At 37.7% G+C, this 14,009-nt stretch overlaps 1 protein-coding gene across 3 annotated transcripts in view; it reads right to left on the minus strand.

Annotated features, from left to right (window-relative positions):
• The window catches only part of KNL1 (kinetochore scaffold 1), a 66,542-nt gene that overhangs the window by 10,336 nt on the left and 42,197 nt on the right, over window positions 1-14,009 (minus strand). For all 3 annotated transcript variants that reach the window (XM_042942398.1, XM_042942396.1, XM_042942397.1), the window contains exons 14-18: window positions 8,708-8,823; window positions 6,546-6,636; window positions 5,446-5,562; window positions 3,605-3,692; window positions 108-185 (exon numbers count right to left, since the gene is read on the minus strand). In XM_042942398.1, the coding sequence (XP_042798332.1) occupies window positions 108-185; window positions 3,605-3,692; window positions 5,446-5,562; window positions 6,546-6,636; window positions 8,708-8,823 (490 nt within the window). The remainder of the gene's footprint in view (window positions 1-107; window positions 186-3,604; window positions 3,693-5,445; window positions 5,563-6,545; window positions 6,637-8,707; window positions 8,824-14,009) is intronic.

Below are 14,009 nucleotides of genomic sequence, written 5' to 3' on the forward strand. Positions count from 1 at the left end.
AAAATCATCTGTTCTATTGAAAATTCTGTATCACTTTATCTCACCTAAATAAACAGAAAATAGCTTGTTTTTTTTCCCCCATTTATCTTCTTAATTAATTCAGTTACCTTTCTCTGCAGCTCTCATTTCTGAATTCCATTCTTCCATAGGATTGTCTTTCTCTCCATCCTCCAAATTCTTAGTTTCTAAGTAGGCAATGTGCATTAGAATAACTCAGTCAAAAATAACCAGAGATGAGAAAAAAAGATGGTCCCAAAATGAAGTGTTAACAGTATTTCACAAATAGTCATCATTCCCCACCTTTCCTTGCCAATAAAGCACTGAGCTATACTTATAATTTCATACAAAGACTTGCTTCTAGTGGCAGACAAGTGAACTTTGAGCCACATACAATGATCTCCAACAGCAGCTTCTCATAGGCCACTCTGAGGTAGAAATTGTTTACATATAATTGCATATGTTGAAGTTATTGTTAGGCAACCCCATGGACAAGAAACAGGAACAGATACACGTACACAAAAGCATGTGTGCACATTTCCAATAAGTACTTAACTTCTTACATTTACTCTTCATCTATTCAAATTCCATCTCTACATTGCAGCCAATGCTTAATACTCTTCAAGGTTGCTCACTGTTCTCAGAAAAAGTCAAACCTCCTTAAGGGGCCCTCCTTGCCCAGGCCCACAAAGCTGACATCTCCAGCTTTATCTGAATCATGTTCTCTCTTGCGCTTTCTCTATTCTAGCCAACATTGGCCTTATTTCAGATCCTTGTACTTGTTACATTCTTTCCCATAGAAGAACTTCTGTGTGTGTTATTCATATTAAATAGTCTGCTTTCCCTTCCTCACTTTAAATCCTCCTCATTTTCAGATCTTAACTTAAAAGCCATTTCCACAGAGAGAAGCTCCTCCGGACCTGACTAGGTTAGATTTGTTTCAGGACCTTACAGCACCGTGTAACCTCTCTCACAGCACTTAACATAAAATTATTATTTTTAAGCTTACTTATTTATTTTGGGAGAGACAGAGCAAGTTGGGGAGAGGCAGAGAGAGACAGTGAGAGGGAGAGAGAGAGAATCCCAAGCAGGCTCCACACAGGCAGCTCAGAGCCCAGCAGGGGGTTTGAAACCACAAGGTTCAAAGCCGTGAGATCAAGAGCTGAGCTGAAACCAAGAGTCAGATGCTTAACTGACTGAGCCATCCAGGTGCCCTAAATTATTTAATTCTTATATTCTTTTCTAGATGAGAAGCTCCACAGGGCCATAAAGTTTTTGTGTTTAATCACCATAGTATTCTAAGCATTGAGCACTGTACATGGCACAACATAGGTACTCAGTATATTTGCTCAAGGCATAATTAAGGAATGAGAAAGAAATAGCTATTTGTCAGTGGTATCTAGAGAAAGAAGTGTGGTTTTTGGTATTTTAAAGATAAGAGAGAGGTGAATATATCCTTTAGAGAGGAGGCAGAAAGGTTGAATATGTAAGAGATAAGGGAAAATCAGTGATATGAAATTCCTGAGAAGAGGGGATGGAACTGAAGTTTAGGTGGAAAGATTGGTCTTAGGGAAAAGAAAGGAATGATGAAAGAATGGATATAGATATATAAAAGTTTGATTTGTTTGGAAGTAGGAAGTTCAAAAGTTCTGACCTAATAGCTTGTTTTTCATATGTGAAGTAGAAAGAAAGGTAATGAACAAAGGAGTAGGGCATGAGTAGTAGGAGTCTAAGATTATGGAATTCATACACTCACTATCAATGCAATGTAGAAAACATGTACTAGGCACTTGCTCAATGCAAAGCATAGTACTAAGAACTCTGAAGGATATGGAGAAAAATAAAAGCTGATCTTTGCTTCCATGGAGCTTACACATTAGGGAGATAGCTATATAAAAATAACTATAATTACAAGTAGATGTATACTACAAGAAGGACTAATAAAACAGCTACAGGAGCTCAAGGGAGATAAGGACTGCTTCCTTTGGTAGAAAACAGAAGGAAAATGCATTAGCAAAGACAAAATAGCAGGACTGCATAGAGATGACAAGATTTGGTTGGAATCTGGGATGCATAATAGAAGAATAATAGTAAATCATCTAAGAAAGGAAGACCTAAAAATTATTGTGGAGAATGTAAATGTCAAGCTTAGGTGTTTGGACTTTATTGTTATAAATGGAAAGAAGTTTGTGAAGGGAGTAACATAATGAAAACTGTTCTTCATAATTATTTAATCTGGCAGCAATGCGCAGGTTGGACTAGAAGGAGGTAGGATGAAATTAAGAGTGTAGAAAAATTGCAGGGTGCCTAGGTGGCTTGGTTGGTTAAGTGTCTGACTCTTGGTTTCATCTCGGGTCATGATCTCATGGTTTGTGAGTTCGAGTCCCGTGAGGGGCTCTGTGCTAACAGTGTGGAGCCTGCTTGGGATTCTCTATCTTCCTCTCTCTCTCTCTGCCCTTCCCCTGCTCACCATCTCTCTCAAAAAAATAAGTAAATAAACTTAAAAAAAAAAAAGAGTATAGAAAGATTATTCAGAAGACTTGGAATAGCGTGTCAGAATTGATGATAGCCTTAATGGGAATGGGAAAGAATATGAGATGCTGAAGAAGCAGATATGACAGGACCTGATTAGAGAGACTCAAAGACAATGAAAGTTTTTAGCTGTTTACAGTATGTAACAATAGTGATGCCATTAACAGAGATGAGAAACATCATAGGGAGAGCAGATTTTCAGATTTTATTTTGGAAATAACAATGTCCTTAAGGTGCTTAAAGACATATTTGCATAAAGGTTCAGCAAGAAACTAGAAATGTTAAGTTTGGAACTCAAGAGAGAGGCTAAAGATGACCTCACTCAGAATAATTATAAGCTATTTAAGGGCAAAAATCTGTGTTTATAATATCTTTTTTTCTGAGGCTAAGCATAGTATTGGGCATGCAGCAGGTGTTCAACAAATGATGAATTTAACTGAATTTGGAAATCATACAAACACAAATGTTAAGGCAGATGAAAGCATGAAGGAGAGAATATAGAAATGAGTAGATGATAAAATCTAAAGGCCTACAAAAGAAGTTAGAGAGACAGCAACAGAGAAGCTAAAAGGAATAGTCAGAAAAAAAAAGAGTCAGGGTAGTACAATATCATAGAGGTTTAGGGAGATGAAAGATTCAGAAGGAAGAGAATAATCATCAGTGTCAAATGCTGAAGGAGGTCAAGATAGCTAAGGACTAAGAGCTTCTAAATTTGATGATTATGTGGAATTTTGTGATTTATGAGAAAGCACTGCAGGACAACAATACTAACAAATTGGGAATATGAGAGGTCAAACTAAAAGGACAGCTATTTTCCAAATGGAGATAATAAGTTCATCTATTAAAAAAATAAGATTACAGTCTAGGTTATGAAGAACTTTCTAAAGAGGTTTATTATCTTGGGCATCTCTTGTTGATTGTGTTATGGATGACCACAGGTAAAGAGCTTTATTTTGCTCTAATGTCTCAAATTGCTAATACAAGGCTTCAGCATAGTGATACCAGCAATCTGTACCATAGGGAAGCTGTTAGGTAAAATTAAACTACCTTTGGGAAAGTGTTCAAAATACTTTACCTATTTCCACCTCAGTGAGACAGTTCTCAATCTTCTTAAGTATGTTGTTCATTTCATCTATCCTTGTCTGAAGTTTCTCCCTCTCATTCTAAAAATACAATATTACACTGTTAAGTTAAACCTCTAAACAAAACACTTTAACATTATAAATGGTTAAACTTACTGACCTACTGCTTTGTCTATACCATGAACAGGCAAATCTTGAAACGAAGGTCAAAGTTTCAAGTCTGGACTTAAGATGTTTTTAAAAAGCATACATAACAAGGTGACTTGGTCAGTTAAGCGTTCAACTTTGGCTCAATGATCTCATGGTTCATGAGTCTGAGCCCCACATCGGGCTCTCTGCTGTCAGCACAGAGCCCACTTTAGATCTTCTGTCACCCTCTCTCTCGGCCCCTCCCCTGCTCTCACATGCACTCTCTCAAAAATAATAAACATTAAAAAAAAAAAGACATACATAACAGATTCATATAAACCCATTTTTTGTACTTTCCTTTATCCCAGCATTTCCATGTTAATATATATTACTTAAAAAAAAAAAAAAAAAGAATTCTTTTTGAAATTAAAAAAAAATTTTTTTTAATGTTTATTTGAGACAGAGAGAGACAAGCATGAATGGGGGAGGGTCAGAGAGAGAGGAAGACACAGAATCCCAGGCAGGCTCCAGGCTCTGAGCTGTCAGCACAGAGCCTGACACGGGGCTTGAACTCACAGACCGTGAGATCATGACCTGAGCCGAAGTCGGAAGCTCAACTAACTGAGCCACCCAGGCACCCCCCCAAAAAAAAGAATTCTTAAAAAAATGTTCTATGGTCAAATAAATATGGAAAACATTGAATAGAATTAAAGCATTTTTTGTTCTTTTTAGACTTAAAAAAAAAATTCTGAGTTTAGACTTTAATATGCTATTTTTTCTCCAAAGGAAGGATATGGCATGTGACATTTCTCAGAGTTATTTGCCAAATGAAAATTTTTTTATGAAGAGCCTTTCTTAAAGTATCATCATTTTGGGAAATGCTACTTTAAACATGCACACACAGGAGCACTGGTTGGCTAAGTCAGTAGAGTATGCAACTCTTGATCTAGGGGTCGTGAGTTCAAGCCCCACATTGGTCATAGAGCTTGCTTGCTTACTTACATACGTACATACCTAAAAATAAACATGCACATACATTCATAGATGGGTATGGACTATGAGGAAGATAATACTACAGTACAGTCCTTAGCAATAGAAGATCAGAATCCTACGTTGTTTTACCTCAACATTTGAGATGAGATATAGGCCCATATTAGTAAATATATTCTAGAATTACTCAGATTTCCCTTTTTTTTTTTTAATTAAAAAAAAAAATTTTTTTTTTTAACGTTTATTTATTTTTGAGACAGAGAGAGACAGAGCATGAATGGGGGAGGGTCAGAGAGAGAGGGAGACACAGAATCTGAAACGGGCTCCAGGCTCTGAGCTGTCAGCACAGAGCCCGACGCGGGGCTCGAACTCACAGACCGTAAGATCATGACCTGAGCCGAAGTCGGACGCTTAACCGACTGAGCCACCCAGGCGCCCCCTTTTTTTTTTTTTTTAAGTAGGCTCCATGCCTAACGTGGGTCTTGAACTCATGACTCTGAGATTGAGAGTTGCATGTTTCACTGACTGAGCCAACCAGGTGCCTCTGGATTTCCCACTTTTGATAAATTGAACTCCACCTCTTATGAACCATTGTAAATTTATGCCCAAGTCTCATTCACATGTCTCTCCGAAGAAACATTCTTCATATCCTACAACCACTATAAAGTAACTTTAATAGACCTTTCTTTCTATGCTGTTAGCTGTGTCAAATTACCTGAGCTGACTGTACCAGCTTGCTGTAGAGAGCCACTTTTCCTTGGTGAGTGAAGACTTTAGTCATCTTGGTAAAACGTGACTTTATTTTGTTGAGGTAAATTCCAAAGGCCTTCAGCTGCAAGAGAAAGTCAAAGGTTATAATGCCCTAAAACAAGTGAGTTAGAAAAGGCAAATGGTCTGGAAAGGCTGGATCAGCTGCTATGTGCTAAGCTTTGCCCATCCTACACTGATTCCTAAGGCAGGGCATTTCTCATTTGCAAATCTTAAAAAAAACAAAAAACAAAAACTCATTCATTCATTTAAATTAAGTAATCTCTGTACCTAATGTGGGACTCAAACTCCTGACCCCAAGATCAAGAGTCATATGCTCCAAGAGTTGAGAGCCAGCCAGATGTCCCCTCATTTGCAAATTTAATCATATTTAATAGTTTAAGAATTTCAGTTTTAATTCCTGCTTAAAAAAATTTTTTTAATGTTTATTTATATTTGAGAGAGAGAGAGAGACAGAGCACAAGTGGGGGAGGGGCAGGGAGACAGAGACAGAATCTGAAACAGGCTCCAGGCTCTGAGATGCGAGCAGTCAGCACAGAGGCTGACACGGGTCTTGAACTCACACGTAGTGAGATCATGACCTGAGCCGGAGTCGGATGCTCAACCGACTGAGCCACCCAGGCACCCCTAATTCCTGTTTTTCATTCATTTATTCATATTACAAGTTAGAAAATAACAGGTTCTTAGTTAATTTAAAAAACTCTTTTAATATATTAGAGCACATATAAAATGTGTTGCTTATTATTTAACCAATTAAAGTAAATCTTTTCCTCACCTAAATCTAAGTGAAAGGAAAACAAGGAGGAGGAAATTCTAAATAAACTTCAAATATATTTCCTATTTTAAATTAGTTATTTCAGGTTTGAAAAATTATATATTAACAATTACTCATATATAATTAAATTAAAACCTTGATAACATATTATACCTGAGAAGTTAAAGAACTCATCACTAATTACCATGCAACAGTTACTTATTTCACAATAAACTGTGTTCAAAATGTGTATACTGATTCCCATTCAGAAAATGAGACAAAAATAAAAATACCTCCTCATCAGAGCAGTGTCTCATTTTTTCCCACAGGTTCCTATTTATATCAGTCAACAGTTTATCCTGGTTCAGTGCAGATAGCTTTAATCTAAAATATAGAAAAGTTAATTAATTAGCTCAGGGTTCAGAAGTCAGCTAGAATGAATCAACACAGATTTACAGGCATAATTAATTTGACTCTTCCTAATTCTTTTCTACCTTAAAAAAAAGGGGGCATTTACTCAAGACCAGTGGTCAGCTTCATTATTTCAACACTTGTAGAACAGTTCAAGAATGCTATGAATCATAAAAACTTCTCACAAACATTATTCTCAAGCAACTTGGTCTAACATGAAAACATGTTGCTTTTAAAGAATCTTTAAGGCCTATCAATGCGTAATTATTGTCAAGTTGTAGTTATTATTTTAAGTAAAAGTTCCCATTCAGCTCAGTCTTATCCACCTTTATAGTACAGCATTTGTAAAAGTAGCAAAGTTACATATTAGTCTCTTGTTAGTAAGTAGAATACATTTCTATCAGAGTTAGAAGATATTATATACAGGAGTATAGGTGTAAAATCAGATAGTAGAGCACATCTACTGCACATTGTGTACAAGATCTTATTTTATTCAAAATAAAACATTCTCAGACAAATCTGAGGCACTCAACTCTTTTAAAAAACATGAAGATAAGAAACTTTTCTGTCTTGTTCAGTGATGAACACCAATACTTTTTCTTTTTTTAAATTTTAAGGAGGTTTCACACCTAGTGTGGAGCCCAATGTGGGGCTTGAACTCATCACCCTGAGATCAAGACCTGAGCTGAGACCAAGAGTTGATCGGATACTACCTGACTGAGCTACACAAGTGCCCCGAACCTTAGTACTTAGTATAGTGCCTGGCAGATAGTAGGTGTTCAATATATAGTTGAATGAAAAAACAGGATCAGGCAAATCTGTGGTGTTATAATTCAATAGCATCTTAAGTTTCTAGTTTTAAAACTACATAATTTTTTTTAAATGATTAAAAAATTTTTTTAAATAAATATTTATTTTTGAGAGAGACAGAGCACGAATGGGGGAGGGGCAGAGAGAGAGGGAGACACAGAATCTGAAGCAGGCTCCGGGCTCCAAGCTGTCAGCAGAGCCGGATGGCCCAATGTGGGGCTTGAACTCACGAACTGTGAGGTCATCATCTGAGCTGAAGCTGGACAAGTTGGACACTTAACCGACTGAGCCACCCAGGTGCCCCTAAAAATTATTTTCTTTTCTGCTTGTTAAATTGGTTCAAAAATTAAAAAAAAAAATTTTTTTTAAACGTTTATTCATTGTTGAGAGACAGACACAGAGCATGAGCAGGGGAGGGGTAGAGAGAGGGGAGACACAGAATCTGAAGCAGGCTCCAGACTCCGAGCTGTCAGCACAGAGCCCGACGCAGGGCTTGAACCCACGAACCATGAGATCATGACCTGAGCCGAAGTCGGTTGCCCAACTGACTGAGCCACCCAGGCGCCCCAGATTGGTTCAAATTTAATTGGATAGTTCTAGATAACTAGGATATAAATATATTTTGGATTGTAAGTCCTAATTTACCTGAGGGAATCTAGATATACCTAATTTATAAATTATTGTGCTGCATCTACATACACCAAAGCACTGAGCTACAGTCTAATACCATGTTCTTTCATAATGCAAATCAAGGGCAAATGAGATAAAATTACAAACCCAAAGTCAATCTTGATTTCAGGCACTATATATAAATCTCTAAAGGGTATTATCTATCTTCTTTTTTGAAGATGTTCTTTTGCAATCAATTTATGATATCATAATCTAATAATTAATGTTTATTGAGGATGTACTTTTTGCTAAGAATGGCATCAAGACATTTTATATACATTATTTCCTCTGCTCATTTCTGCCTGCTGCGTATGTATCGTTATCCCTAATTTATGGATGTGGAAATGATGGTTAAATGACACATAAAGTTACACAGCTAGTGCTGTAGCCAGGATTGAGCTTTAATCTGTCTGACTACAAAGCTGACTCTTTCCTATATACCATATCACACTGCCAGTTAATGCCATGAACTTTTTCCTGTGCCCAGTGTTATTCTAATCAAAACCTATCACACAGATTATTCACCCATCCAATGAAACACACACAAAAACGCAAACTTTCATACTCTTCAATCTTTTGGCGAAGAGCCTCACAATCTTCTCTATAAATCTGTATCTTGGGTCGGTAAACATATTGACTTAACATCACGTCTTCTGGAGTAGGTGGTGTGTTTACAGTAAACTGGAAAAAAAAGAAAATCAGTCCCTCAAAACTGGTAGTTTGAAGACAAAACCATGTTTAAAAACTGTTTCACATTTCAGAGTGCTTATTTTAAAAAGTCATAAAAGAAAAATTTGATTACCCTATGAAATTGATATACCTAATAATCTAGTAGTTGGAATTTGAATTCAAGTCTCTGACGTCAAAGTCCATTTCCTACATTTGTTTAGTGGATGTTCCATTCACATGCGAGTCAAAGTGGTTTGAAAATGGTTATGTGTTGTTTTAAGAAAATCAATACCTAAAAGTTCAAACTTATCAGGAACTCTTTCATTAAAAGAAAGAAAAAAGATGCCAGTTTCCCAGATTTTTCTTTTCAACTCCCATTCTCTAGCTCTAATCCATACTTGTGTCTCAGAACCCTGATATCAAGAGTCATTTGACCTTCCAACAGAGCCAGCCAGGCATCCCAAATCCAATGACTTTTTGATGTCCTTGATGCAGTAATGGAAAAACCAAGTCAGCTCCTTACATCACATTACATATAAAAACCAAACCAAACAAAATCCCACAACTGCCCATTATTCATAGGCAGTATGGCACAGAATAAGTCATTTTACCACTCTAAGAGTTGGTCTCCTCATCTATAAAATGGGCACAATATTGACCAGCCTCTCAAGATTATGGTAAAAGGTTTTTTTTTTTAAAGGTTACTCAAGTCCAGAGCCTGATAAAGTGATCTAACAAAATGTTAGCTTCTTCTCACTTTCTACTTTTATTTGATAAATTAAAAAGAACTGAATGAGGTTTTAATCTCCCTTCTCTGTCTCTAACACATCTTCTAGCAGATACTAGAAGTATCTACTAGAAAGTATAAAATAAAATATAAAAGTACTAAGTAAAGTACTTATAAAGTATAAAAAATGCTAAGATCAATTATAACTGAAGTTGATTCTCTTTCTTAAAGGTATATTTAAGGCTAGATTTATAAATAAAAATCAAAGCTCCATGCACTGGCTCAAAAAGAAATGGCAACACTAGAACACAGATTATGGGTTTTTTTTTGTCTTTTTTTTTTTTTTTAATTTTTTTTTTTTTTTCAACGTTTATTTATTTTTGGGACAGAGAGAGACAGAGCATGAACGGGGGAGGGACAGAGAGAGAGGGAGACACAGAATCGGAAACAGGCTCCAGGCTCTGAGCCATCAGCCCAGAGCCTGACGCGGGGCTCGAACTCACGGACCGTGAGATCGTGACCTGGCTGAAGTCGGACGCTTAACCGACTGCGCCACCCAGGCGCCCCTGTCTTTTTTTTATAATTTGGAAGAGAGAGAGAGAGGTAGGGGAAGGGGGCAGAGGGAGAGAAAGAGAATCCCAAGCAGGCTCCATGCTCAGCACAGAGCTTGATGGACACAGAGCTTCACCCCACAGCCCCAGGATCTTGACCTGAACTGAAATTAAGAGTCATATGCTCAACTGACTGAACCACCCAGGTGCCCCCCAGATTGTGCTTTTTTTAATTTACATTTTTGTTTTGAGAGTGACAGAGAGAGCATGAGTAGGGGAGGGGAAGAATGAGAGGAGACAGAAAGAATCCCAAGCAGGTTCTGAGCTGCAAGTGCAGAGCCCAATGAGGGGCTCCACCTCACAAAACTGTGAGATCATGACCTGAGCTGAAATCAAGAGTCAGATGCTTAAGCAACTGAGGCACACCCAGATTGTGGTTTTAAAGCAAGGATTTTTCACTCAGAAATCAGGCCTCCTTGGGAAAATGGCTAAATGCCTTCATATAGGAGTCAAATGCTTGGGTAAAAGAATATTTCTTTTTATAGAAGTATTTGGACAATAAATGAAAAATAAATGATAGAATTAGTTTACAACTACTACTTTACACCTCCTAATTACTAGATCTAGATAATGATCATTAATGGCTGCCTATTCATCACCATCACACATTATTTCCTGATGGAAGTAGGACTATAAAGTGAACTTGAAAAAAACTCGGAATCTGATAAAGCTTCTGCCACTTTACAAAAAATACAAAGGATAGATAAAAGTTGGGTGTGCACAACTGGCAAAATCCATTTAGTGGTAAACTCTACAAAAAAACCCCAAACAAACAAACCTGGTTTCTTCACTAAAAAGAAAAAAAAAAAAGGAGACAGAGATGGAATGGGACCTTACAGTTTAGGAGATGACTAAATTGATTGTAATCAACCAATTACAATATTTTGACCTCATTTGGGTCTCAATTTAGTAAACTGGAAGGAAGATAATGCTGAAGACAATGCAGAAAAGAAAAATACTGATTGAATAATCATTTTAAGGTATGATTATTATATTTGGATATGTTTTTAAAATATGAGTCTTCATCTTTTTAGGGATACGTATTGAAAACCAGATAAATTGATGATGCCTGGGATTTGCTTCAAAATAACAGAGAGGAGGCAGGGAAATGCAGAGACAAAACAAGAGTTGATAAATTTTGAAGTTTGGTGATGTATACATGGGGAGGTCATTGAACTATTCTCTATTTTTGTCTATGTTTGACATTTCCTATAATAATAAAAGTCTCTTTACAAAGGGTAGGGTTCCTCCTGAACCTTCATAACCACCAGTGAAACACAGGGCCATGTTCCTAGAGATTCATCAGGAGTACAAGTGTCAATGGGTACCAAGCTCATGCACTGTGGGTACATATGGGCTGCAAATGCCCATGCCATATGCACAGTTGGGTTAATTTGCTGCACCATGAACCCAGGACTATGTACACCAGTGACCCTCCTTCCCTGACTTATCTATTTTGATTAAGTACCCAATTTATGCACAATCAGCTCTTGGCTATTTCAGGCCTGGCAGGGGTACCTGCAATAGTTCCTTGATATCCCTGAGGAGGGTGTAAATTATAGTACTTCTGCCGGAGGCACTCCCTGCACATAATGAGCATCATGGGACACTACAAAAGCACCATTTGCTGGTGATGCCTTCTGAGCTCCTGTAACTGCAAACACATATGGGAGCTGTATATGTGTCTATAAGGGGTAGCACACACTTCCTCACTTGCTTCAAGAACATTCTCCTCAGGGGTGCCTGGCTGGCTCAGTTGGTAGATCATGTGACTTTTTAAAATGTAATCTCTACACCCAACGTTAGGCTTGAACTCATGGCCCCAAGATCAAGAGTTGGATGCTCTGACCGAGCCAGCCAGGCATCCTGAGCATGTGACTCTTGATCTTGGGACTGTGAGTTCAAGCCCCATGTTGGGTGTAGAGCTTACTTTAAAAAACAAAAAAAGAGAAAGAAAAGAAAAAGGAAGGAAAAAAAAAAACCACTTTCCCCGGTTCCACCCTAAAATAGACTCATAGTTATCCAAGTCCTGGATCAGACGCCCATAGCTGTGAACTTCATTTTCAATGGTCCATATGTACCTCTTTGGCTTGTCCCTACTTTGGAATTTTAAATTTCTTTCCTGGATAGCATAAACTCTCTTTCCATCTCTATGGGTTTGTTACCAGATCTATTTCCCTAACACTGATCCTCCTGACCTCTGCAAGGCCTGAGAGGAAAGGGGAAGATTCAGACCCTAAGGGTAGCTAACCTAAGGGTTAGCTCCTTAAGTGTCCTCTTCTTCACCTCTTCTGCCAGCAGCGTCTCTGCTCGTATAGTTCCCCTCTGCTTTCTCCTAGTCCCCTGGTACTCTTTCTGCTTTTCCTAAGAAGTTGTAGACTCTGGATCCACATCTAGGCAGCTTTCTACTCCACATCTACAGGTGAAACGAGGATTCTAGTGGGAATCTAGTGCATAGCTATAGTGATAAGAATAATGAGGTTGGGGACACAAAAGATGTGTGCCCATTTTCTCACTTTCCATCTTTGATTCACACTTCACATTTAGATATACAATTCTCCTGGAATTGATTTCTTTCTAAACAGCTTTATTGAAGTTTAATTCACATACCATATAATTCATACATTTAAGTATACAATTAAATAATTTTTTAATGTATATTCACAGGGTTGTGCAATCATCAACCACAATCTAATTTAGAGCATTTTCATCCCCCTGTAAGAAACCCTGTACCCATTAGGTGTCACTCTGCATTCTCTTCCACCCCCATTCCAGCCCCAAAAAACCACTAAGTTCACATTTTGGCTATTATGAATAGTGCTCATGTACAAGTTTTGTGTGGATGTATATATCCAGTTCTCTTGGGAATATACTTAGAAGTGGAATTCCTGAATCTTATAATAGTTCTATGTTTAACTTTTTGAGAAAATGCCAAACTGTTTTCCAAAGTGGCTGTACCATTTTACATTCCCACCAGCAATGTATGAAAGAAAATTCTAATTTCTCTACATCCTTGCCAATACTTTATTTTCTATCTTTTTGATTACAGCCATCATAGTAGTTGTGAAGTGGTAACTCATTTTTGTTTTAACTTGCATTTCCTTAATGACTAATGATGCTGAACATGTTTTCTTCTACTCGTAGGCCTTTTGTATATGTTCTTCAGACAAATGTTTATTCAGATCCCTTTGACTACTTTCTTTTTTTTAAGTTTTTACTTATTTGTTTATTTTTGAGACAGTGAAAGTGCAAGCAGGAAAGGGGCGGAGAGAAGAAGAGACAAAATCCCAAGCAGGCTCTGTGCTGTCAGCACAGAACCCAACACAGGGCTTGAACTCAGGAACCATGAAGTCATGACCTGAGCCAGCATCAAGAGTCAGACGCTCAACCGACTGAGCCACCCAGGCACCCCTAGATTCTCTTGACTGTTTTTTAATTAGGCTGTCTTTTTATTATTGAGTTGAAAAAGTTCTTTATATATTCTAGATACAAGTCCTTTATAAATGTAGGATTTGCCAATGTTTTCTCCCATTCTGTGGGTTGTCTTTTCACTTTCTTGATGGTATCACTTGTGGCACAAACGTTCTTTTTTTTTTTAAGTTTACTTATTTTGAGAGAGACAGAGATAGTGCAAGTGGGGGAGGGGCAGAGAGGGAGAGAGAATCCCAAGCAGGCTTTGTGCTGCCAGCGCAGAGCCTGATATGTGGCTGGAACTCACAAAGCCGCGAGATCATGACACAAGCCAAAACCAAGAGTCAGTCTCTTACCCGACTGAGCCACCCAGGCACCTTTTAGACTTGATTTTGGCATCTTTCTCATAAACCAAATGTCCATAGGTGTGTAGGTTCATTCATCCTTCC

Source organism: Panthera leo, chromosome B3, assembly GCF_018350215.1.
Source record: "Panthera leo isolate Ple1 chromosome B3, P.leo_Ple1_pat1.1, whole genome shotgun sequence".
NCBI lineage: Eukaryota > Metazoa > Chordata > Mammalia > Carnivora > Felidae > Panthera > Panthera leo.